At 35.6% G+C, this 22479-nt stretch overlaps 1 protein-coding gene across 4 annotated transcripts in view; it reads left to right on the top strand.

Moving 5' to 3' along the window:
* Nucleotides 1-22479, top strand: part of LOC136797903 (resact receptor-like) — a 35991-nt gene that overhangs the window by 6000 nt on the left and 7512 nt on the right. The window contains exons 2-11 of one of the 4 annotated variants that reach the window (XM_067054480.1): nucleotides 4136-4436; nucleotides 5480-5644; nucleotides 9488-9723; nucleotides 10339-10474; nucleotides 11057-11137; nucleotides 14526-14570; nucleotides 18407-18631; nucleotides 20039-20117; nucleotides 20652-20757; nucleotides 21963-22116. In XM_067054480.1, coding sequence (XP_066910581.1) covers nucleotides 4136-4436; nucleotides 5480-5644; nucleotides 9488-9723; nucleotides 10339-10474; nucleotides 11057-11137; nucleotides 14526-14570; nucleotides 18407-18631; nucleotides 20039-20117; nucleotides 20652-20757; nucleotides 21963-22037 — 1449 coding nt within the window. In that variant the 3' untranslated portion in view covers nucleotides 22038-22116. Of the gene's footprint in view, nucleotides 1-4135; nucleotides 4437-5479; nucleotides 5645-9487; nucleotides 9724-10338; nucleotides 10475-11056; nucleotides 11138-14525; nucleotides 14571-18406; nucleotides 18632-20038; nucleotides 20118-20651; nucleotides 20767-21962; nucleotides 22117-22479 lie in introns of all 4 variants that reach the window. The other 3 variants (XM_067054478.1, XM_067054482.1, XM_067054481.1) reach the window with 3 other exon arrangements.

Here is a 22479-nt window from a genome sequence, read left to right as displayed (position 1 = left end):
TTTTACCCCCTAAAAATGTTCGCCCAACCCCCTGTATCGACATCAAATGGAATAACCCAATACTGTTATTAAAAAAGAGTTTTACAGGTCGTAGGTGTATTATAGGCCTTTATTGAACCAACCGCAAATGTGATATTTTGAAATTGAGTCTACTTTGAACATAGTCGAATTATAAAATAAAAAACATTCTACTTAAATTTTAAAATTGAAAGAGTTTGCCGAAAATTGAAGACATGAACAACAATTGAAATAAACAGATCATTTCATTAATAAATGTTGTCAATTGTCATTGAATTTTTGGCAACACTACCAAGTCAAGACATCTTAATTTGTTTTTGGCACGGTCATCATTCGGTAGCCTTTGAATAATTAGTCAACCTATAAATAGAAATTACTTTGGAATTATTAGTGAGTGAAAATTGTTTTTGCACTTTCACTTTTGAATTCGTATCACGTTGGTTCTACCATCGTGCAACCGCCAAACATTTTCTACCGGTATAACATTCCATTTGCCTTTGTACAGCGGAAAAATTTTAAGACCCTGTATAGGTTAAAAAGTATATAACTTTATAACGGTCAGCCCAAAAGCTGTAAAAGATTGTCCAAAGCAATTTTATACGTAGTCAGACAAGTATTTCACCTAAAAGTAGCGGAAGCAAACCTGGAAAATGCGCCAGGAATGTTTTGCCGAGAATGAAAAAGTTAAGCCACGCTACGTTACCTTTCGTTTATGAAATCAGGGATATTAATATCGGTTATTAATCTCGGTTCAAATCAGCCGGAAACGAGCAAGTGATGAAAAAAATTCGAAAGGACATACACGTTTATCACGTTTACGAAAGTTTTGACGATTCATATTTGCTGACAAATCACTATTTATAATTTTTCCGGGTTTGTATGACTGTTTGTCAAGACGAAACTAGTAAAGAGATCTTCAACTGTTTTAGCCTTGTTCAAATACTCAATAGCATTCCTCTCTCTAGGATTTTAAAAATCTGGTCTCGACTCTCTAGTGAAGCTTTTTAAGCGCACTTAAATTTTCGAGTTTTATAAATCGTTTTTTTAGCTAGCGGTAAAAACATACTTCGGGAGGTTAAAACAATAGATTGACTTCATTACCTTTGACCAATAGCACAACGGCTCTGTAGGGCGCTTACAGACTGGTCTTTCGTTTTGATAAACATCCAGAAGTATTTAGTTGAGATTTTTTAAGTCATTTTAGACTTTATGTCCGATTTTTATACTTTGGCAGTTAAATTGCTTGAGGTTCACCATTTCCCTGCTCATAAATTGTTCTTATTTTTTTCGAAGATTTTGTTCTTATAAAATTGTTCTAATAACAAAAAGAGTGTGCATTATTTCTCATTCTTAAAGAGACATTTTGAAATAAGGATAGTGATGATCCCCTTTTGAATAGTAGGATTGAAACGCAAAGAATATGTCTTTTTTATTTTCCTCGACTGTTTATCCGTTCTGACATATTTTGGCTAAACATTCAAAAGAAATGTCTTTAATCCTTTTTGTCTTGACTTGACTTGAGATTTTCTCAGCATTAAGTCACGTAACATTTCATACTTGAAATTGAAATGTACGCATCCGTCGGATGTTCTGAAATTTTTAAGTTTTTTAAGCCTAGAAATGTTCATATTTTCACCATTTTGTGAGTATTTTTGTTTAATTTCTTAAGAAATTGGGTATTTTAAAGCTCACAAAGCCTTAAAATGTTCTTAACTTGCTCTTATATAACGAGGCACTTTTTGAAACAATGCCTCCTCATTTTCTTGTAGTACTTGGTATGTTGAGCTGTATACAATGATGTTAGTCCAAAGTATTTCTTTATATAAGGTTTTTAATCCGGGCTATTGACTTATAATAGAATTATCTGAAACACGATATGATACGATTTTAATAATGCCTGTAATGGTATTAAAAGCTATACACATTGCTGTGTTTTACAAGAACTTTGTCAAGACAGAAAAATGATGTAATCTTTTATCAGCTAGAGCTAGCATGATTAAGTCTCCACAGAAGTTAACTCTGAAGCCCGGCTCAAACTAAACAATAGATGGTTTAAGAAAAATGCCTCCAATATCGCAAATTTTTGATACCATGATAGTCTGAACCAGGCTTACAAGAGTCTTCTTAATTGCCAGTAAAAAAAAAACTAAATTCTTAACACTTTCAGAAATCTTAGCCTCTCCTTTTTGGTCTCCTCTTATCAAGTATTATTAGAAGTGAGGTATTTTTAGGATGTCTTCATAGAATAAGGAGGTGGATCACTAAAAACTATTTTACTCTAAAGTGTTCCCATTGAAATAAAAGGAATGTTCTAACAGGACAAGTTTAAAGTAATGACTTTTTAAAAATTGACTAATCCCATTAAATGACAGTCGCAAAATTTAACACTTCTACAAAGATTTTGTATTAGATGGTTTAAAATGAAAAAAGATAATAGTTAAAAGCTTTTCTATGTTGAAAAATAACTATTCAACAATGTTCAACTCAAAATTATAGTCCTTCGCTGATACTTCATATATTATTCAGGAAATGAAGTCAAAATCGCTACCTTTTGCCCATGTCTGGCAAATAGGTCGAACCTTCTTTTTTTTCCGTGGCAAATAGGTTAAAACCTTAAAAAATACGAACGGCAGTTAAAGGGTTAAGATGTCATGGGATATTTCTGTTATTTCTTTAATTATTATCGCTATTTTAAACGGTAGTGGCTAGTAAGGTCGAAAGTCAAAGACAGGAAGAGTATTGTTTTTTACCAAGAATCCTCGTAAAGATATGCAGACGAAGACCTGATTTAGACAGCAAATTTGCGGCCCAAACGGAATTTTTTTTGATAGGCATAATAATGTGTATGTATGTAATAGTTTATTTCAAGTTGACGAACAGGTAGCAACAAAGGCTAATAAAAGTCAACGCTACTTTTACAATTTGTAAGGTGATTACAAAAAGCTGACTCCGTCAAGATTTTGTCCAGCAGTTTCTGCACGGGCATGATGCAGGCCTCCACTGCTTAATCTTTTCCTTAAAAATACTAAGATCAACTATGTCTCTTTACTCATCCGGAATTATTTCCCACATTTTTGACCCTAATAAGGCTCATAGAAATTCGTGCTTAAAAAGCATATATCTTTTAATAACCTGTCAGTCAGGTTGCTTGTTGTCCTATGAAGCCTCAATAAATCATGTAATGGAAAAATGTTGTCACTCTCATACTTCCGATAACTGATATCTAACTATTGCACTGGATCGGGCTTATGGTATAATAGGAAGTGTGTCTAGTTTTAGAGCTCACCAATCTACCAGTTAACCGTTTTTTTTCTCCAGGTTAACAACCAAGGGATTTGAATGTTTTGAAATTAAAACGTTCAGAAATATGGCCTAAATAGAAAGCAACATGGCGGGCTAGTCAGCTCTTTAGATTTAAAACTGGACACACTTTCATGGGAAACTTGTAATCATTTTAGCCTATCTAGTGCGTATAAAAGCGATTATGATATCTGTGTTTTGCATTTCAATAAAACCTCAATAAATCACCATTAAATCACTTCTATACTTCCGATTACAAAAAGAAAGATCTTTTGTCATGGTTGTTTCATCTAATGATTAACGACTTCATTACACTTCATGGGTAAAACTTCTCGTGGTGTTTCTCTCATATTAACTCGTGGTATTTTCTATATTACCTACCTTCCTCTTTCTTTTTTTATAAGAACGGAATTTCTATAGTGAGATTAGATAGACCATTTGAAGGTTATTTTTTACCCCATTAAGTTCCATCACTAAAAAACAATGTCAATTTCAACTCTGTTTAATTCGGAGCGGGGTCGAAAAACCGGGCACGAGTTGCGGCGCTCCTACCGGTACAGGACCGAAAAAAATTGAGCGATCTCGTATGATTCCAGTGGCACTTAACGGGTTAATGAATATTAATTAGTGAAATTTTAGCCTGGAATTTTATTTTTTCTATTATTTTTAAGGTTGAGCATTGTTAAATTTGCCAATGGCGTCTTTGTAGCGTTCGGCCTTTAAAATCAAAAATCTAAGAGAGCATTTGATAAAGATTTGCTAATTGAGCAACTAAATTTGCCTCGCTTTCAAAATGTTTTCATGTTTTCCCTTTCAGATGTGCCAAGAGCAATCTCTATCAAATAAAGTCGACTATCCAACGTTCGCGCGGACGGAACCAATCGGTCGCCAATTAACGCCTGCCATCAAGGAGCTCCTAAAACATTTCAAATGGAACAAGTTTGCCCTTATTGGTGAAAACTCTACAATGTACGAGAAAGCTTTTGATAATATCAAGTTAGCGTTTGGAAAACAAGTGTTGGCGGAGGCGTACATGCCACCGCCCGCTAAATATTCGTACGATGAACATTATAGACAAGCTAGAGAAGATATGTTGAAATTAAAGGATAAAGCAAGAAGTAAGTGGTTTATTGTCCATTATTTTGACTGCAATTCTACGCCCCTTTTATTTGTTTTTTTATCAGCGTATTTTCTTTCAGTATCGGTATCTGGACAATTCCCCGACCGATAATTCCCCGACAGACAACTCCCCGACCGGACAGCTCCCCGACAGACTATTCCCCGACTGGACAATTCCTCGAACGGACATTTCCCCGACCGGGTGATTCCCCGAACGGACGATTTCCTAAACGGACAATTCCCCGACTGACGAAGTTTAACTGACAGGAGAAATATCACGTTTTTTAAAATGTAGATAGTTTTGAATAGAACCGGAATTGCACGGTCAGGGAATGGTCGGTCGGGGAATTGTCGGTGGCGGAATGGTCTTTGATTCTCAGTATCTTTTTTAAGCGTTACAAGTTCTTCCGTTTGAGACGGCTATCCTTCTCATTGAAGTATATGAAGAGGCTTTTACGTCTCAAAATTCTGCATGATTTACCAAAACTTCAAGACTATGTGGGATTGAATTTCGGTCAAATGAGAGAAGTAATAATCATGACGTTGAGATATCATGACGTTTGCACGACGAAGCGCTATTCTGCATGATTTACTAAAACTTCAAGACTATGTGCTACTAATATGCTCGGTTAAATCCATTTTCCGTCTCAGACGGGAAACCTTGCTTTGACCACTGATATTTTGTACTTTGTACTTTGGTTCAGGATATAAAAAGATCAGTGGCCCATATAAATGTATAGATTTTATCCCGAGATAAACATCATCATATCCTGATCGCTGACCACTCCTGCCATTGTTTTGCATATAACAAACATTTTGGATCTTTTTTCTGTACTTCATCTCAAAAAAAACTACAATATTTTCTTCTCAAATGAACTAAAAACACTGAAAAATTAACCTAGGATGCTATAGACGGCTAACTTATACAAACTGATATCCCGTAACAATTATCGTATATCATGTAATACCCATATTACTGTATTACACGAATTATAAACGACTCCAGTCTACTTTAAAATAAACAAATCATTTTCGTTTTCAGTCATCATTTTACTGATGAGTATACGAGTAGTCAAGGAATGTTTAATCGCCGCCGCCGACCTCGATATGATTGGAGGAGATTACGTGTTTTTAGCGTTCGAAATCGACATCGCTGGCGGAACGGCCAGACAATCGATGACTTTTAAATGGGCAACCGCTGACTATGGTGAGTGATCAAGTTTTTTGTGTTTTATTTTAATAGACGACTGACCTTTATATACACGTTTTTTTTTTCCTAAGCACATTTAAAAATTTTGAAGCCTTAGAATGTTCTTAGCTTTTTGAGTTTTAAGCCTAAAAATGTTCTTATTTTCACCATTTTGTGAGCATTTTTGTCCATTTTCTTAAGAAATTGGCCATTTTAGAGTCCGCGAAGCCTTAAAATGTTCTTAACTCGTTCTTAACATTACATTTTTGGCCATTGAAGCCTTATGTTCTTATATAGTTTGTTCTTATAAAAAATAAAACGTGTACCTTGGACACAATATCTCGATCCCAGCTCAACAAAAACTTTGTTCAGAGTTTCGTTGAAGGTGGTACCGTAATAGGCCATTTCATAGTCGCAAAGCGTAATGGGTAATCGGGACCACTGCGCGCTAATGACTACTTACTATTGGTCCAAAGTTTTGAAAATTTTTGAAGATTATAGCGTCTAACCAACCAATAAAGCCGTTATCAGTCCTGATTACCCATGATCCATTTCGACTGTGAATTGGCTTATAATAGCACTCCTTAAAGTGACTGAAAACATTTTTGAATTGTAAATTTAATTGAATTATAAAGTGAGTCACACCAAGTAGTCGAGTAATGCTACCAAAAGGTTTAAGCAATTGTAATATTTCACTTACCGCATCAATTTGTGAAATTCGTCTGAGAGTTTGACAGTCCTTTTGTACAGTGTCCAGTCGTCATCGCCATTGCTTCCAAATTAAACAAAAAGATAAACTTGTATCTTCGGCCTCCTGGTAATTTGAGGGTAACCAAGTAAATAAAACCGTAACAACACTTGCCAATATACCATATATACCTTAAGGGAATTTATTTTCGCGGGACTTATTTTCATGAGCACAGAAAATGAAAATTTTCGCGAGGATAAAATTTCTGACCTTTTTGACCGAATTTCTTTCATTTTCCTAGGAAGGGGTTCAGGCAAAAATCATGATTTTAAATTTTTCGCGAGGATTATTTTTCGCGAATTTCGCGAATCCAAAGGCTTCTAAAATTTTCGCGGGGATTAATTTTCGCGAATTTCGGAAACACTCGCGAAATTCGCGAAATATAATCCCCGTGAAAATTAATCCCCTTAAGGTATCAACCTTAAATCACGAGGAGACTGAGTTCGAGTTTACTAGAAAGGAATGACGTCAAATTGTCTGAAGTTGTTGCATTGACATTCTCAAGGACAAAGTATTTTGTCATTATTTCCTTGTAAATTCAATACCAGGCCACAAGAAGGCCGCGCTTTTAAGACTTGATAGGTGTATATGCTATATACAGCTGGGTGACGCACAACGTTGTTTGAACGTTCATCTAACGTTAAATGGACGTTGTGAACATTAAATTGACGTTGAAACAACTCTTTCAAAATCTCATTTCATTTTCCATACTCAGGGTGTCTACGGGACCTTGAAAACCTTGAAAACCTTGAAAATGAACCACCCAACCTTGAAAACCTTGAAAATGAACCACCCAACCTTGAAAACCTTGAAAACCTTGAAAAATCGTTAGAAACCTTGAAAAGCACTATCCAGTCATTCGAAAAGTAAGAATAAGTAAAAAATCGCCTGCGGCGCTAAACCTGTTTATAACATTTAGAGAATTCCATATTTCCCTGTTTCTGTTGCGATTCTGTTGCAACGAATGCAACATTTTGTCACTAATTTTCCTATGCATGAGCCCTAAGAAATCAGCTGTTTCCCAATTTTTAAAGCGCTTCACGGGCGTCTTGGAATAATGGCTCTTCATCAATAAAATTTCAAGGATTCCTTAAAACAACTCTTTTGGCAATTGATTTTTGTAAAAAACAAAATCAAAAACAAGGCGTTTTTTAGCCATTTGAAAGAGTTAAAATCAAAATTTTCTCTCGTCGGGGCAACCCAGTTGCGCCTCCTCGGTCACTGTAAAGAATTGGTTTTGCTTCTAATTCTTTATTTCTACAGTTGGAAGACTAGGGAGCTGGAGTATTTCTTTTTGTGGTATTGTCTCGAGAGGGAGATAGGAGTTTAACTGTGGAAGTAATTCCCCGGGCACCAAAAGCGAAGAAATTTTATTTGCTGTCCTCTATTTTTTATTCCACCTACCACTCTGAAAAAAAAAATTCCAGTAAAGAGCCATATCAACTGAGTATCAAAAAACCTTGAAAAATGCCAAAGTTTTTGCCAAAAAAACTTGAAAACCACTAAAAATGACCAAAAAAACCTTGAAAACCTTGAAAATCCCGAAAAAAAATCTGTAGACACCCTGATACTACACATCCTCATCATCTGCTCCCCCAGCTGACACACAACGTTCTTTCAACGTTCATTTAACGTTAAATGGACGTTGTGAACATTAAATTGACGTTGAAACAACTTTGTAAACTCTTTCAAAATCTAATTTTCCATTCTACACATCTTCATCATCTGCTCTCACACTTTTCCTCACAAAACCTCATCAAAACGAAAAGGTAAAAGTTGATGCGAATTTTTGTGTATTGATAGAAATAAAAAGTCCAAATTTTCCTTTCATTTGTAACTTGAGAGTCAGGTTTTCATCATAACCACATAAAACGAAATTTTCTTCTTTTTTTTCGATATGAAAAATTTGAAAAATTGCTTCTCACACTCAATCAAGTACCTCTTCCCTTTTGTTTCACCTGTCAAATATATTTTCCTCCCTTTCACCTTCATCATAATATAAAAAGGTGTCAAAATCCACACAGATATCTTATATAAAACACTAGATAGAGCTTCTATTTTATTTCTACGCCACGGTAGGTGAAGCAAAATAATCTTCATTTTTAAAAAAAAAATTGATTAATGTAGACCACAGCTTTGATGCCCGCGTTTTTTTATTCGAAGCAAAGCAACTAACATACACGTTTTTTATAAGAACATCCAAAATTTTGAGACCTTCGGACGTTCATAACTTTTTGAGTTTCAAGCCTGAAAATGTTCTTAACATGTTCTTAATTTCACCATATTGTGAGTTTTTTTGGCAATTTTCCTAAGAAATCGAGTGTTTTAGAGTCCACACTGGTCCACAAAGCCTTAAAATGTTCTTAACTTGTTCTTAACATTTTGGCCATCGAAGCCCTATGTTCTTATATAGTTTGTTCTTATAAAAAACGTGTAGCGGAGTGCTAGGATGCTAGAAATGGTTTCAACCATTGAACAAAGACGTCTCACTTTATTCAGTCGTAGAACGTAGAAGCTACATCTAGTGTTTCATATAATATATCTGTGATTATTAGAGAGTGAAGTTAAGTTTTTTTCCAGATCAACTTTATATAATATTTACTAAACCTAAAATCGACTTTCGTTTTGCTTTGTTCAATTGATTTACTCTGAATGAATGATGAGCAAGTTTCTTTATAGAAATATATATTTTTTTACATTAAAGTTACTCGAATCAGCTATCGCACATTTCTCATTCCTTCCTCCAGTCTTTGTAGAGAGATGACCGAATGGTCAAGGCGTTAGCGCCTGTAACCTGGGGTTCACGGTTCGAATTCCCGCTCTTTCCAATGTTCTGTTCAGTTCGTAGATAGCCGAGTCGGCTGGCCGTTGACCCCGTCAAAACAATCGAAAGACTGTCTGAAAGTTATAGATAACTGGGCTATCCACGTTAAATATCGACTTTGTCTATTTGTAGACTATAGACCATTCCACTTCAACTCTCCGTAACTCGAGACTTGACATACAATCCTTCACCTTCAATCAAATTTCCAGTATTTTTCTTGCTACTTTGGCTTACTTGCAGCAAAAATTGTCGTAGAGGAAAATAAAATTTTTCTTTCATTACTTTACAGCTGCTGAGAATCAAGAAACATTCCAAGCATTTATCGAGAGAAGCAAGAAATTATGTAAAGCTTGGGAAGCCACACTTCTTATGATGACCAAGTTACCTGAGAAAAGACTTATCACTAGTCACGAGTCCCTACCCGAATTTCAACAACGCGTCCGGGATGGCATGAAGAACATGTTCAACAGTTCGGTGTACGAAGGTTTTATACCTGCCACCAATTATTCGCGAAACATGTCAAAGGTTTGATTTTTATCATTTTTATGTTTTAGAGAAATTTTTTTAAGAACACGACAAGAACACCAGGCGAGTTTTTCTGATTCTTTTTTCTCAATTAAGCGTCCCTTTCATCGACCTTTATGTAATAATACCTGGACACAGTTTCTTGATCCCAGCCCAAAAAAATCTTTGATCGAAGTTTTTTGTAAATGGTACCCTAATTGTACCACTGCTTGCTCAATGTATTAAGAATTAGTATAAGAATTGTATTAGAATTTTAAATTAACCCAAATCGAGTAGCGCTACCATTAGAGTTCCACTTTTCTAAAAACTCTGATCAAAGATGGCGGGTACAGCCTGTTCCAAGGTTTGTTAAAATCAGTTGTTCCTCTACCCTTTTAATGCAGGTACCAGATGATGAGTTATATTTGAAAGTATAACAGTTAGCTCTACTCAAATAATCGCTTGATATTCATGATATACGCCATTGCAATGTCTTCTGGCATTACATCACGGACCCAACAACTGATCAGTCAATACGTCACTTGCAATCAATCAGATGTTAGGTCCGGAAGACATTGCAATGGTGCATACCTATTACTTACAATTACAACGTCTTCTATCTTAATGATATTTCAGCCACCAACTTATGCACAAAATCTTTACGACGCTATTATGTTTTACGCGATTACGGTCAATGATACGATATCACAAGGAGGGAATTACAGGAATGGTACCACCATTAGAATGAACATGGTGAATAAAGTCTTTGCAAGTAAGTATACCATTTTTTATATAAGAACAAACTATACAACAACATAAGGCTTTGAAGGCCAAAATGTTAAGAACAAGTCAAGAACATTTTAAGGCTTCATGGGCTTTGAAACACATAATTTCTTAGGAAATTGCACAAAGATACTCACAAAATTCAGATACTCTGTTAGGGTTACGGAATTTAGAACATTTTAAGAACATTTTAAGAACATTTTTAGGCTTAAAACTCAAAAAGTTAAGATCATCCAAAGGCTTCAACAGTTTTGGATGTTCTTTTAAAAAAAAGGTGTATATCAACCACCGAGATCTTATAATAAAACACTAGAAAACTACTCTGTCCCAGACTGAAGCAAAATAATGCGTCATCTTTATAAGTAGACTACAGTTCGGTGCCGGCATTTCGATCAATCAAGACCATCCTCTCGCCTCCTCGTTTCCCGCCATCTGATTGAACAAATTACCGGTACCGAACTTTGGTCTACTCAGTAAATATGTTCTTTCTTTCTCGATAAAAAAATTATAAGGCTACCAAATGAAATTTTTGAGACCAACCAACCGAGCAAATTTTTTCTCTTTTATTCAGGTATTCATGGTTATGAGATGTCTTTTGATATTGAGGGCGAAGTTCAATACTCTTTCCGTTTGCATCATTTTGGTACTGAACGTAAGTGTAAATTAGGCCTTTCTCTTCTGAGGAGAGTGTAAACTAGGCCTTAATATAATACCAAGTTGATATCGCACAACAAGAGTGTTAACTAGGCTCGATTTCGATCATTAGTCTTGGTGAAAACTGGTGCTTTTATTCTGACAGCTGTATTTTATAATATTTTTGCTTTTTTCAATTAAGGAAGTTCTTTTACACTTTCCCCCGGCAGGCACTCCACTTTTAAAGTAATGGATGTGTTCTGCTTTTTTACAAAAATATGCTTTTAAGTTGCAACGGGCTTTCTGGATATACGTGTTTAAGATTTTACCATCCCCAAGGCCCGTCTTACATTCATACTCAACAAAGCCGTAATATCCGTTGAATAAACAGCCTTTTTCTCATCAAATGGACTCGACGATTCACCGAATATAATTTTCAGTGCAGCAAGAATCTTTTGAACAAAAGTTCACACACGAGAACAAGATTTATGTTGAATGGAGAAAGATCACGTGACGCATCGAGTCTGTTTTGTTTTGAAATCAACTGAAAGAAAATATGGGATAAAAACGATCTTGTTCCCTGCGCATTGTCGGTTTTGTATACTAACTGATACTGATAGCGTCAGAAAAAGACCTGGTATTCTCTGGCGTTCATCATTAACGTTAAAGGGACATAAAAGTAGTAAAATGTAAACATTGCTCGAACCACGTGTCATTAAAGAGAACAATTAAAATCACGTGTCCAAAACAAACTTGTAAAACAATTAAACAATCAAAATTAGCCATATTTAGTTTGATTTTTTATTTTGACATGTGACATTTGTTTTGATTTTGTATCCGCTGCATACAGTTTGTTTACAAATTTCACATGTCAAAATAAAAAATAAAACTAAATATGGCTAATGTTATGTCCCTTTAATCAAGCCTGGGATACACGGGAACGAGGCTGGAATAAATGGTTCCAAACCTATCAGAAAATGAATCAAATAAAGCTCTACACATAGCTTCGTAAAAACCAAAGTCTATATAAAAATTGTCACACATAATCTCCCTTTTCTATCATTTCAAACCACTTACTCGTTATATAATATAGAAATTTTTTTTTTTAACTCAGCACTCCCCGCATAACATATCACATCAAACCCTTTCCACCCACAAGTATAGACTTCACGCCATTGTTAATAAAGTTCACTAATCACATATGTGTTCCATGATATTGAAGAAAAAAAAGATTTTTCTATCGCTAAAATTAATTTCGAATTTTAAGTCAAGTCTTTTTAAAAAGAGATACAAAAGAAGCTAATCCGAGTTGTGCGAATCTATCTTTATTCGAATACACGTTTTTTTTTTATAAGGAACACGTTTATAAGGAACTCGAGGCTGAAAATGGTTCAAAAAATAAGGAATTGTTAAGGAACTGCTCAGGCTGAGAATAAGTGAATTTGAAAATAATGTACCTTATTGGGACTAATTTGACCAAATTTTGATCTTTCAAGGGGCAAAAAGTTCAAAATTTCCTATGTAGTAAGGAACTGGATAAGGAACTTTGAATATCTGTAAAAATAAGGAACTCCAGGCTCAGAGCAAAGTTAAGGTTCCTTATAAAAAAAAACGTGTATTATTACTACCTCCATCAAATGAGAACTAAAAATCTGAGTTTAACTGATTTGAATCGAGCTACTTCTACTGGCGCCCGCGGGGGGGGGGGATTCCTTGGGCAAAAAGAGGTACGGGGATGTGCCGCTGGTCAGGGTACCTTTTTTCACCTCAATGAGTTCCAGGTAGAGCCAAAATAGAAAAATCAGTCCCTCTTAGGGCCCCTTTTTGGGGAAATTTTGAAAAAAATATGGGACGTTTTGAGAAAATTTTGGAATTTCAGTCCCATTCAGGGTCACTTTAAAAAGAAAAAAAAAGAGTCCCAAGTAGGCTCCTTTTTTTAACTTCAGCTGCACACCCCCGTCGGTCGGCAAGGGTAGTACACCCCCGGGTAATGGTGGTTTTCTGAGATAATAATGCGTATATAAATAAACATTAATATCTAAGTTAAACCGAGTTGAGCCGAGTTGCATATAATCTATGATATATTGTTCTTTTCTCTTCCAGTGGTTTGTTACCCAGATAATAGAGCGTTCGTTAATGGATGTATTTGCGACACTCACGAGTGTCAAGATTATTCTGAAGGTTTGATTCACCTCCTAACTCTAACTAAATACTAACTAACCAACAGCCTTTTCTATCTAATCATTTTAAAAGCATTTTCACTAATTTGCATAGAAAATTTGCATGGAGAAAAAGTCTAAGGCACGTCAATATTTAAATTGAAAGAGTAAATGTTATGTTATCATTTTTCGAAACATACGGGTATCTTACACTTGATTTAACTTCTTGGTAATAATTTCTTTAAAAAATAAATTATATCACTGTGTTAAACAAGCTATATCGTAGTGCAGGCACGACGGAAGCTTTTTATATCTGGTACGTCGAATGAGAAAAATTTAAGGGATTTCATAGCGATTATTACCGACGAAGAGGAAAATTTCGGGGTTTTTTTTTGTGAAAATCTGGTACGGTGGCCGCCATACCTGCCGTACCCGTTGCGTCGTGCCTGTAGTGTCTAAAATCAATAAAAAACTGACTTAGATATGTAGAAATTGCAACCAATCTCATTATAAATTTATCGGATCATCAAATTTGTACAAGCACCAATAAGAAAGCAGCACGTCATTTTATCATTCTGATATCAATATATATAATTCTGCATGAGATTTATATTCACTTCATTGATGCATCATTCCTTTTTGTGACAATTATTTTTATGGACTGTTGACTTCAAAAATCACACAATACACAAAACGTTTTGCACAATTTTCTGACAATTTATTTTTTATTTTTGGATTCTTCGAAAATAGCCAAAGAAAAAGAGGTGTCTCATAGCTCAAAGATATCACAACCTAAAGATCTCTTTAATGGCCATCTCTTAAGGAAGTCTGTGATCGCAGTCGGAGACGAATGCTCCTCTTTCGGTAGCTATCTACCCGACGGCAGAAAGAAGGGAAAGGGCGTTACTCTTTCTCCCTGGATTGCTCGACTTACCCTTGATCCTTCTCTTAATTGCCGAGCATCAAACAGAGAGGTACAAAGGCTTTAGTACAAAGTATTTGGTATGACTAAGCCAGTGATTGAACACACAACCTGCTCCAGATATGCAAGATACGCCAAAACTGGATCAACATGGTGGATATTGAGTGAAGCAACGATCTGCAATTAAAATAAACAAAATGAAATTAAGACTTGGTTTACGAATTCCTTAATGTGCATTTGGTTTTATCAATTCAATAATTAGCAACAGAAGACTCTCTTGGGAATTTTAAGTTTATGTTTTTCTTTTCTTTTCTTATTCATTCTAGCTTCCGGACCAATTTGCAATTGTTTATTTGATAATCCGGGCGAAAGTAAGTCACAAAACTAACGCCCCTTCGCACTCTCTAATCCGCCCCCATAAGATGCACTGCACTATGAATATATTATAATCAAGCTTGCCCCTCCAAAAAAATCAACAAATCCTAGTTTATTAAAATGACACTGAAAGGTCGTTGACAATTTTATTTTTTTAAATCGACGCGTACTTTACGACTTGACTTGACTGCTAACTCTATCTACGTTTAATTACTTGACTGAATGACAATTTAACACGACATGCTTGAACAACTCGACTTTTGACAACTCACCGAGTTGATTAACTCGTTATAACTCGACATATTACACGACATCGACTTCACACTTAACCACACACATGCACTTTGCACGCTTAAACAATTTATTATGCATGGAGGTTGTTCTGATTGACTCGTGTCTCTTTAACTCTGTCCTGAAAATTCTAATTCGAAATCATCTTTGCCAAAGGGCGAAATATAGCTGAAGGTTGGAAGAGAATCTTTGGTCTTTTCCAGTCACGAGAAAGTGATACTTTTGCGCCGCATTTCTGAAGGCGAGGGATTGAATCTATAGCGGTTTCGTCGTTTTAAAATTTGAAATAATTGCTCTCTAAAAACTAAGATGAATCATATGTTGGATATTCACTTTAAAGCGGTCAGTTGTGAGAAATAAAATGTTTTTGTTTTGAAAACTTATTTTTAACGACGACAAGTCTCTAAATCCTGAAATATCTTGATTCTAAAAACAGTATGGACAGGAGTAACGAGAGCGACTCAATGCCCTTTTGAATAGCCACAAAAGATGATTTGGTCCATTTTTTTCAAAAGATTTTTGATTTTCTGTACGAAGAAAGTCCAGTCAACTCTTATATTATATCATTTGAAAAGTGTTCAAAAGGGCAGACTTTATATATATGAATTTCATTTGAATAACAACTTAATCAACATCATCCTTCCATTTAACCGTTTCCATTTTCTAACCAAGTAACTTCATAAATAAAATGTTGTTAGACCTTTTTGAATCTAAAGGGAAAAAAATTAAATGTTATTTTTCAGCATTTTATATGAAATAATGTAAAAAATAGCTGATAATAGTAGATATGGATGAATTCAAATTTGTCATTCAAAATAACCGAAACTTTTTATACCGGATCAAAATTTTTAGATTTTCCATACCCCGAGACTACTTGGGAATGTCGAAATTAATGTATTATATATTTTTTTGGTTTTCTTTGCCTTTTAATATTTACTAACCACACCATCACGTTCTAAACCACTATAATTTCAATTTATTTTTTGCACTATAAAAGTACAATATTTTGCACGTAGGAAATACAAATACATTTTATGGAAATTGCACGTAACGTAATCGCACGAAAACAATTATCCAGTCTTGAGTTTTGCTCGTCTTTTCTAAAAACTTTTTTTTTTCAGGTATGTTTAAATAGAAAGTGGAAACGTAAAGTTGGTAGCATGAGGAATTTTCTAAAAATGATGAGGCTCAAATGCTAAAAAATGGGATAATTTAACCGGCTGACAAAGTTTATCTACACAGTTACATTCCAATTACTACTTTCTATCTGTCCTAAATGAATCAACTCAAACTACAGACAATTTGGAATTTTTCTTACACAATTTCTTTCTTTATCTTACCCTTGAATCTCTACTACACTAATCTCTCCCAACCTCGAAAGAAATGTCTTGTTCAATCTGTAAACACATCCTTTTGAACGAACACTCCATTACTCGAGATCCTTTATAACTCGAAAAGTTTTACTTGCATTGTGTCACTCATTATACCAAAATGACACATACCCAATTTCTTCCCTTAAGGTAATCTTTGGTTTAAATATTAAGGGAACTTTTCTGTCAGTTTCAATAGAAAGGATAGTATGTCTTTACCAACATTCATTCACTTAATCATTCACCAATCTTTTCATTCATTTCTTCATTATTTCGTTCAATTTCTTGGTCTTCTCTTTTTTTCCTTTACACCTCAGTCACTCTTATTTTCCCTTCTTGAAAACTTTCTCTTGAAACGAGTAAAATTCTTGATAATCATGACTTAGTCCTTTATGCGGAAACACCCGAAAAACATCGGGCGTTTGCCATCAATTTTCTTTTTCAAAGTTCAAACTAGTAGCAAACACTTGGTGTTCTTCAGGCGTTTCCGTATTGAAAATGACATCATGAATACTAAGAATTAGAGCTAGAACTAGAAAAACGATCAGTAAACTAATTAGTCGATCTTGCACTGTGAGAGTTAAACAATGCCAAGATCTTTTTTATCCATTTTGTTATGTCAAAAACTGCAATATTGTTACAATGTCTCTGATATTTTTAAGTGTTATTTACACTGAAGAGTCTTACTTCTTCATTTTCTCCAAAACACAGATCTTCATATCAACGCACACAACTCACAACCTATACACATAAACATACCCTTACTATTTTACCAACCTTTTAAACGCCCATACATGATACACCCATACACAACATCCCTACTTTAGTACACCCTGCTCTACTAGACCCAGAAGTTTTGCATGATCATAATTTGCCCTCTCATGCAGTCGAAACTATGTAATTTTGATCAGTTTAACAACCTTCTAAACCATAGACTTTCTGGTCTTTCAATTGTCCTTTAAATTTATGTATTATCCGCCATATTGATTTTTACTTAAAGACCAGAAAAGTCAGTAGCTTATGTATCTGCAAAGAAGACCTTACACTGAACGAAAATTACACAGTTTTGAACTTAGCAAGATCTCAAACTTTATAGCATGATTCTTCGTTCTTACCCGAGTTAATTCTATAATTTATAGAAGTATTCTTTTAAAAATCGGAGATAAATTTTTTCTAGATTTTGCTCTTTTGCATATTGAGAAATCAATTGGATAAAGTTTTTGGTTCAGTTGATAGTTGTGGTGATGTGTCGAGTTTGGCCCTTGGCACCCTCCGTAGTTTTTTTTTTTCGGATTGGCCTTAATAAATTTAACTTCAGGAGTCGTTTCGTTGAATCATGCTCCATAAAGTTGGAGATCCCCCCTCCCCTCTCATTCATTCAGTGTCATTTTAATGACGTTAGGAAAACGTTGAAAGGATGTCAAAAAAGGAGACTATGAAAATGTAACAACTCGTAGTATGCTCCATAGATTGCTCCTCCCTAAAACTACAATGAACTTTCCCAAAAATTTCCTCCAGCTCGTGTGAAAATTTCATGTTTTTCACATAGACTTTGTGTAAAAGATTTAATTCGAAACTTCTTCAAAAATTCTGGTAAAAACTCCCTTTTAGTTAGTTATTGGGAAATTTGGTTGTATGAGTTTATACGTGAATCTTTAGACCGGAGTTTTCATGCATTTTCTTTTGTTTCCTATTCTGACATCCTTTCTCACCCAATGCAAACACACTTGCTATGTATGCACACACGAATATTACCCCCGTTATATATTATAATCTTTTCTCTACTAACTATTGTACCTCCTACGCATGCGCTAAAATGTTTTTTTTGACACGGGAAATTCTTGAAACAAAAAATCCATTTTATTCTGCAGTGTCGCTGGAAGAATTTTTCAATGTCAAAAAACATTTTTTAGTTTTTTTGCATGTTTTGAAATATTGCGATTTTCGGGGAAAAGTAGTTTCCCTAGTTGTTGTCAGGATGGGGAAATTCATTTCCCACTACTGGAACATAAACATATTTCCATGTGGTTGAAACATCTTGCTGAAATATAGTAACACGAAACTGCAATAAGTTTCAACTTATGAAAATGATATTCCAGCTAGTGAGAAATAAATTTCCTCATCCATTCGACCATATGATTCATTAGGGATTTACTATTTTTCTTATCAAGCCAACAAGTGTATATACCCATTTCCCAAGATGGAACCCATTGGGGAATTAGAACTGATAAGGAAACGAGACACCAACGCTAGTAAGAACTGGGAATTCCAATACATCCCTATACCGGATGCGAAAATGTATTGGCCCGGTGGAAAGACGTTGGAAAATATACGGGATGAGCCGGAATGCGGATTTGACGGACTGAAATGTAGCACGGACGATGATGACCAAAGAGGTAGGTTGGATTTACAGTTGACTCTCGTAGATTGGATTTAGTTCTGGCTTGTTGCCAATGAGATTTTTCATTTGAGATTTTTCAACCGACCGCTGCAATGGAGTGTTTGTGAGAGAGGGGAGACTATGAGAGAAGTGTTCTATTCTCAACTTCAGTTGAGCTACAATCTGACAAGGTCTGTCTGTCTGTCTGTCTGTCACAAAAACTTTAGGGCAGCCTGGAAACTTCAAAAATGGTCGGATTTGGCTGAAATTTGACACACTTGTTCCTTGGGTGAATATCTGGGGGTATTTTTCATTTTTTGAAAATATTGATTTTTGGGGCCTGGGGACGAGTTTTTCGCCAAAGCGAGGCTAAAACTTTGGGGCAGCCTTGAGAATTAAATAATGGTCGGATTTGGCTGAAATTTGGCACACTTGTTCCTTAGGTGAATATCTGGGGCTATTTTTTTCATATTTTGAAAATTTTGATTTTTGGGGCCTGGGGACGAGTTTTTCGCCAAAACGAGGCTAAAACTTTGGGGCAGCCTGGAGGATTCAAAAATTGTTTGATTTGGCTGAAATTTTGCACACTTGTTCCTTGGGTGAATATCTGGTCTACAATTGGGCCTATGAATAATTTGAAGCCACTGAAGTTGAGCCCAGTGCGTTGCGCACGTTCGACTATTTATAAATCATACTTCATCGCAGAGGTCTCCGTACGGGAATTTTTTTTATCAAACAGACAATGTGCACAGAGTGTACTACACAGCGATAAACGTGAGATACACTCTGGTACAGAGTATAATAAAGCCTGGACTCAGATATATCCACCATATTTGACGTATCGTTTTTCTTTGAGACTGGTACGCGCAAAGAAACACTTTTGAAACTTTGCCTGACGTCACTCGGCGCTACATCTACAGATATCTTACATAAAACACTAAATAGAGCTACTGCCTCTCGTCCCTTTCCCAAGTCATGAGATTTGAAACAAAATATAAGATATTTGTGGCTTAATCACAGTATTCAAGGAAAAGTAGATCTAGTTTTCTCGATGCATTTACATCGCTCAAAAAAACTTCAATCAACGATTTTGGCTGATCGGGATTAAGGAACTGCGGGATTATTCGAAAAGAGAAAGGCTATCGACATGTTGTAATTTGCTTGAAGTGATATTCTTGCTATTTTATTTTCAATTTTCATTTTATTCAGAGGATTAGATATTAGATTCACTTGATGCCCTGAAATTGATACCTCTATATAATGGATAATAAAAGATATATTTGAAAACGAGATATAGAGAGAGGGCTATCGACTGGAGATGCTCATGATTCTCTATATCCATTTTCTGGAGTGAAACATTAAAAATTAGGTACACTAGGAAAATGCTCGGAAATTGATACCTTTTTTTCCTATGTTCTTTTAGACAAGATAGTGCTTGGCGTTTCCATAGCAATGACCATGGTTGGTGTTATCTTGATCATCGCTCCCATCGTTATGTACAGGTGAGTTCAGATCTCGATTCTTGAATACAGGTGAAATAGTTGAATTATTCCTGTATAAAGAATAGTTTTGTCATGCTCATTTAGATGTTACCTGCGTATGATAAGTTACCCCTAAGTTAATATATCAGGTAAACTCGTTATATTATTTTTATTTAAAGATGAGCATGTTTTAACTTTAAAAGTTACAATTACCTATACGTAATCGGTAGTGTTGCGACCGCGGTCGGAGCGTACTCGAATGCCCCTCTTTCAATAGTTATATACCTGGAGGTAGGAGAGGGCGCCCACTTTTTTCACTGGATATTTCCACTTACCTTTGACCCCATTGTATTTGATTGTTGAGCATCAAGCAGAGAGGCTCCAAGTATAATTTTTTTTTACAAAAGTACAAAGTCTTTGTTGTAAGTTATCTTTAAGACCACGTTCGCACGTAACTGTTTCGTTTCGCTCCGAAACAAAATAAATAAAACCATTCTATTGGTTAGAAGTGACGTAAAACTTGAATTTATCAATGTGTCAATCTTCTTCTTATAGACAATACAAGTTGGAACAAGAATTAACAAGTCAACTATGGAAGATCAATTCATACGATTTGACGTTTAGGGATTGGCGATCTTCACAACTTTCTTTTGGTAGTTTCGTAAGTGTTGTAAGTATAATGCACATTGCACACTCACTATTCATTCATTCATTCATTCATTCATTCATTCATTCATTTACAACTCCACTCTCACCCATTGGAGTAACCGGCCATTCCTGAGAATTGATCATATGCATCACTGCAATGTCTTCGACATCACACCACAGACCCAGCAGCTGATTGGTTGTAAGTAACGGAAAATCAGACAATACGTCACTTGAAACCAATCAGTAGTTGGGTCCGTGATGTAATGTTAGAATACATTGCAATGGTGTATATCATGAATAAGAGGTACGTTACGTCACGCTCATTTGTGACTGGACACCTTCTGTAAGGACCTAGGAGCGCCGTCACTCATATGCACCATTTGATAGCACCCATTGAGGCGGTTCAATCGGGCATCGCCCATCGTCGTTGAAATTTCTCGGTATGGCCGAGTTTGAGAACCTATCCTTTTGAGGACGGCGAAGCGATTTGGGACCTGTTCGGACCTGTAAATCGAGGACGGTAAAACTGCTGATTAACCGTCGTCCTCAGTCAAAGCAACTGTATATACACCGTAGGAGGGTTTACCCTTTGGTAAATTCTTTCATCACTCTGTCGCCAAAGCTTTAGACTACGTTCATATTTTGTGAGGATTCTGACCTGAAATTAAGCCATTTTATGACTTAATTTTGGGACTAACGTCATTTCTACCAGACGAATAGCTTCATTTGGTAATGAAAGTTTTCGGAGAGGAACGGAATAGCACCGTCTGAACGTGGTCTTTCATTCCGCCTTCGCTTTCATTGGGCTCACACACAAACGCACATTACATGTTCATGGTCATCTTGCATCCGATACACGAATATTCTTCCGACACGCTAAAGCTCTAAATGTCTGGAAAACTTTCAACATTTTGAAGATTTGGATTACGGAATTCCAATCGATAAGATTGTGGCACATTAAAGGCTGACTTTCACTATTATTCCTCTCCGAATGGAAATTAGCCTGTTCCTTTAGAGCTTTAGCGTGGGTGACCGCCAATCCGCCATCAAAATATCAGATAAATGCATGCGGGTGTAATGATACTACAGTCAGCTACACGCTATCTACGAAAACATATTGTTATAAAACGCACTGCACTCTAAATATCCCGACCAAGTCTTCTTTGGTCCAAAGTGATTCTAAATCTCTTTTCATCTTTTCTTTAATTATCATTACAGGGAGGGGACAAGTTACAATTCATACGGTACCGATCCTGCTACACGTCAAAGATACACGTCAGTCGCCACTTATAAAGGTACTTTCGTTGCCGTAAGAAAATTGAACAAGCGAAGTGTGGACCTGACAAGAGCAGTCCTATTGGAATTGAAACAGGTATGTAAAAAGTGTTCATGGCAAGAATCTTAAATTAAAAAAAACATTTATTATATTTTGCCTATAAAGCCCGTCTGTCATTTCCTTATTTCTCTATATTTAAATGCCCTAGTCAGAAATTTCTGAATTTTTGAATTAAAAAATGAATTCGTTTAGGCTTTCGAATAAGTGTATCCATCTTTACACTAGAAGAATTTTACGTGAGCATGTTTTCTTAATCACCCTACAGTGGAACCTCTAATTAGCGGACACCATCGGATCGAATCGGATTAATGTCCGCTAATTAGAGGTGTCCTCCTTTTGGAGACTTTTTTAAAAGGATTTGACTAGGAAACGGCCGGGGAAAAATATTTTGTCCGCTAA

Source organism: Clytia hemisphaerica, unplaced genomic scaffold, assembly GCF_902728285.1.
Source record: "Clytia hemisphaerica strain Z4C2 unplaced genomic scaffold, Clytia hemisphaerica genome assembly, whole genome shotgun sequence".
NCBI classification, from domain to species: domain Eukaryota; kingdom Metazoa; phylum Cnidaria; class Hydrozoa; order Leptothecata; family Clytiidae; genus Clytia; species Clytia hemisphaerica.
Note: the sequence above shows the minus strand (reverse complement) of the source record. Positions and strands in the feature narration are given on the sequence as shown.